This window comes from Mugil cephalus, chromosome 8 (genome assembly GCF_022458985.1).
Source record: "Mugil cephalus isolate CIBA_MC_2020 chromosome 8, CIBA_Mcephalus_1.1, whole genome shotgun sequence".
Classification (NCBI taxonomy): Eukaryota; Metazoa; Chordata; class Actinopteri; order Mugiliformes; family Mugilidae; genus Mugil; species Mugil cephalus.
Window position 1 is genome coordinate 7,791,317 of NC_061777.1, and position 3,947 is coordinate 7,795,263.

The 3,947-nt window shown below is 43.6% G+C and overlaps 1 protein-coding gene across 1 annotated transcript; it reads left to right on the forward strand.

The window, feature by feature from the left end:
* Positions 1–1,570: 1,570 nt before the first annotated feature.
* cldn5a (claudin 5a) lies at positions 1,571–3,376 on the forward strand. The gene has a single exon (XM_047592712.1). The coding sequence runs from the start codon at positions 1,876–1,878 to the stop codon at positions 2,524–2,526; it is 651 nt and encodes a 216-aa protein (XP_047448668.1). The 5' UTR covers positions 1,571–1,875; the 3' UTR covers positions 2,527–3,376.
* Positions 3,377–3,947: the final 571 nt, after the last annotated feature.

Here is a 3,947-nt window from a genome sequence, read left to right on the forward strand (position 1 = left end):
TCCAGCAGCTGTCGAGCTGCGACACACCGACGCCATTATGGCTCAACCCTCAGTGCGGCTGCGCAGAGAGAGTGGCAGGACAGGTCCAACATGGCTGCTTCAGTACTGTAGTTTCTCGCAAAGTTTGCTTTGTAACGGGCTCCTCTGTCTGCAAACCGACTTTGTAGGAAATGTTTCTTTATTTTGAATAGCAGTTGTCTATGTGGTGTAAGTGGTGGTGTGATGTGTGTGTGTGTGTGTATATATATGGGAGAAACTGTGGTTTCCTTTGTGTCTGGCATTAGGAATTAGGAATTAAATCAACAATATGGCAGACAGACAGGATAGATTATTAATCCCAAACTGGGGCATTTCACTGTTGCAGCAACAATTTACAGTAGTAAAGCACTTTGGTTTGAACTCTGTTCTTTTAAATGTGCTATATAAACATGGTATGATATGGTATGGTGTACATAATCTATAACGATAGAAAAGTCTTTATAAAGTATATTTACATGAATAATACTTATGAAAATGAATAGAAATTGAAATTATATGAAATGAATTCCACTAACAAAAGCAAAAAATAAATAAATAAAACAAAATGGATAAAAAAATAAACCAACCATATGGAAAATGTGCCAGTATAAATAAGTTCAGTGTCATAGTGTTAAAAAGGGGCCACCTATAGACACATTATACGAGTTTGAGGGTCTCTGCGTGTCCAATTTATGCCACTTTATTCTGCAATTATATTCCCATGGTAATGTGGTTTGTATGCGAACATATTATATCACAGCACTCATCCACATAAAAAAGTAGCCTTGTGTTTGTGTTGCCACATCCACAGGTGTTCTCCTTCTAAGAACAAATTAAGGCGGTTTCACAGAGATCAAATCAAATATGTCATTATTTTATAGCCTACGATCTGCATTTTATTCATCTATAGTTTATTTATTTATTTATATCTACAGAGACAAAACTTTTCTGGTAAAAAGTTGTCATTACATTTCAAAAGTGATTCTTCATGTAACTATTGTCGTCATCTTGTCATCATAAAAAAGTTCAGTCCTTTTGAGTAGCTAGGAAATTAAGACAATACTGCAAAAGCCATACATGTATGATGAAAATCACAATGAAACAGAAGTGTTTTTGTTTCTGTAGAGACCAAGGAAATAAATCAGGGAAGCCTTAAATCAATGCACTTGACATGAGTACAATATATACACTCATACATACATATATAGATTATTTAGTTTGCTTCCTGGTTGTTCTCACATCGTAGATCGCCATATAAAAGTCTTCATACACATCAGAAAGGGTGTGAAATTGTCATTTTAGACATTGTACCACAGACAAGTGGCATTAGCCTCCATGTCTGAAAAATCAATAACAAGCACCCCGACTCCCCAGACCGATGCAATTCAACAGTTCCATAACCTTAAAACACCACTCCACACCCCCTTCCCATAGAATCCCTGCCCCTCTCTATTCATTGTAAATAACTGTTCAAACGCACAATGAGCTCTGGACCGCTTTATTCAGTCGCACAACTTCCCTGCCTTTCCATTGGTCCCTTAAGGATGCAGCGATAGCGGATTGGAGGAAAGTTTCTCCTCGGGTCCACACACCCCCACCCTGCAGATATTCGTGGTTCGGTGCTACTGTGATTCCAGTTGTTTTCACATCCCCTCACTAACAAAGAGACTCGGACCTGCTGCCTTGCACCTCTCAGTAAATGTGGCGAGTGATGCGCAACTAACGACCGACGCTCCTGTACACCGAGGTGAAAACGAGCCGAGAGAGAAACTGAAGAAACACTTCTCTCTAAGAAGAGAAATAAGGGGAGACTTGGACAAAACCTCAGGCGGAGTTGACTGAACGTATAGAGCGAAAATGGTGTCTGCCGGACTGGAGATCTTGGGACTGTCGTTGTGCGTAATTGGCTCGCTCCTGGTGATGGTTGCGTGCGGGCTTCCCATGTGGAAGGTGACGGCTTTCATCGAAGCCAACATCGTGGTGGCTCAGACGATCTGGGACGGCTTGTGGATGACCTGTGTGGTGCAGAGCACGGGCCAGATGCAGTGCAAGGTGCACGACTCCGTCCTCGCCCTTAGCCACGATCTACAGGCGGCCAGAGCGCTCACCGTCATCTCCTCCCTGATGGGCGTGCTGGGTCTGATGGTTGTGATTGCCGGGGCTCAGTGCACCAACTGCATCCGCACCGAGTACGTCAAAGCTCGGGTGGTGAACGCCGGTGGAGTTATCTACATCCTCAGTGGCTTGTTCGTGCTGGTGCCTCTTTGCTGGATGGCCAACAGCATCATATCGGGCTTTCACAATCCACAGGTGCCCCCATCCCAGAAGAGGGAGATCGGCGCTGCGCTCTACATCGGCTGGGCGGCCACGGCGCTGCTACTGATCGGAGGTGCGCTGCTGTGCTGTTCCTGTCCATCCAGTGGCAACACGGGATACTCGGTAAAATACGCACCGACGGCCAAGAGATCCACGCAGAACGGGGACTATGACAAGAGGAATTATGTGTAGCTACGGAGCTCACAGCAGGCGGTGCGTAAAAGCGACCTGCGGCTTTTCAAAAACTTTTTTTTACGGACGTATTCTTTGCACCTGCATTTTTTTTCTTTCTTTTTCTTTTTTTTAGAAATCTGAACTTTGAAAATCATTGGAGGCAACTTTTAACACTGACCCTTCGATATACGCTCGGACCACGTCGTTTTTGTGTCTACAGGAGATTTTTAAAAGTCTATCAAACTCACAAGAAAAACGGAGTATCTTTGTTAGGTACCTGCTTTTGTAAATCTTCGAAATTATTACTATTTTGAATTGTTTACCGTCGTTAACTACAAAGGTTTTCTTTTGTCGAGGAACCCTTGCCACTGAAAGTATAGCCGACACTGTTGTTTTGCCTTGATGTGCATTGTCAGCACAACTTGTACATTAACTGAGAAGGTTTGCACTCCCACTCACTCAGCCAGTATCCTTTAGGGGACCTGCGCCGACATGATGACAACAACGTCCACTAACAACAAACAACGAAGCTGAAAAGTTCACACATGTTAAAGTCTTCATGAATCTCGGATCCGGCGATGGGACGGACTTTGACGTTCGCATTGTGGACCTGTAAATTCCAGTGAGTCTGAGAGCCACAGGTCATAAAATGAAAATGTGCAGTCCGTTAGTCGGCCGCACTGAGCACCTGCGAACTTTTTGCATCATTGTTCCTGCAGGGAGACTCCCGTGTTCTCACGTAATCCAGGAATAAACTTTGTTTTCTGTTGGTATGTTGACGTTTGATGTCATGATTCATTATTCATGTATATGAAGTTGCAATACTTGTTTCATTTTATTAAGATTAAACTGAATATATTGTCTGAAATCTTTACTTAAAGTGTGTTCTTAAAACAAAGCAGCTGACGTGTGTGGGGTGACGGTCTGCAGCGGCTGTGCGTAATGTCGTTCCCACCGTGAATCCATAAACCAACCCCCACGGCGGGAGAAAGTATTTTGGTTAGCCATAGAAATCCAGATGACAATGCCCATTCAGCTAGAATGGGGCTCTGCTGTTCAACTCACAATACTCCCCCCCCCATCCCCTTCAGACCTCCCCCTCCTCTCCTCACCCACAGTCAGTGAAAGGCGTTCAAATTAAAGCTATGGAGAAGCTGCAGGAATCTTCTTCCTGCAAGTCACACCATTCATTCATTGGTCGTTACAACCCCATCTCTCTCCACCATCACTCTGAGGCAATTAGTTGGTCCACAGCTACATGGGAAACACATTTACCCAAACACTGAGCGTCGGCCATGCAACATTTCACCGTAGTTTAATAGAATTATGGAGACTGTAATAAAATTTAATAAAACGTATGGGCATGTGTAACTTGCAGCAACCTGCTAGTTTCAGTCTATGATTAAAAGCACTCTAATTCAAAACTGTGACTGGATTAC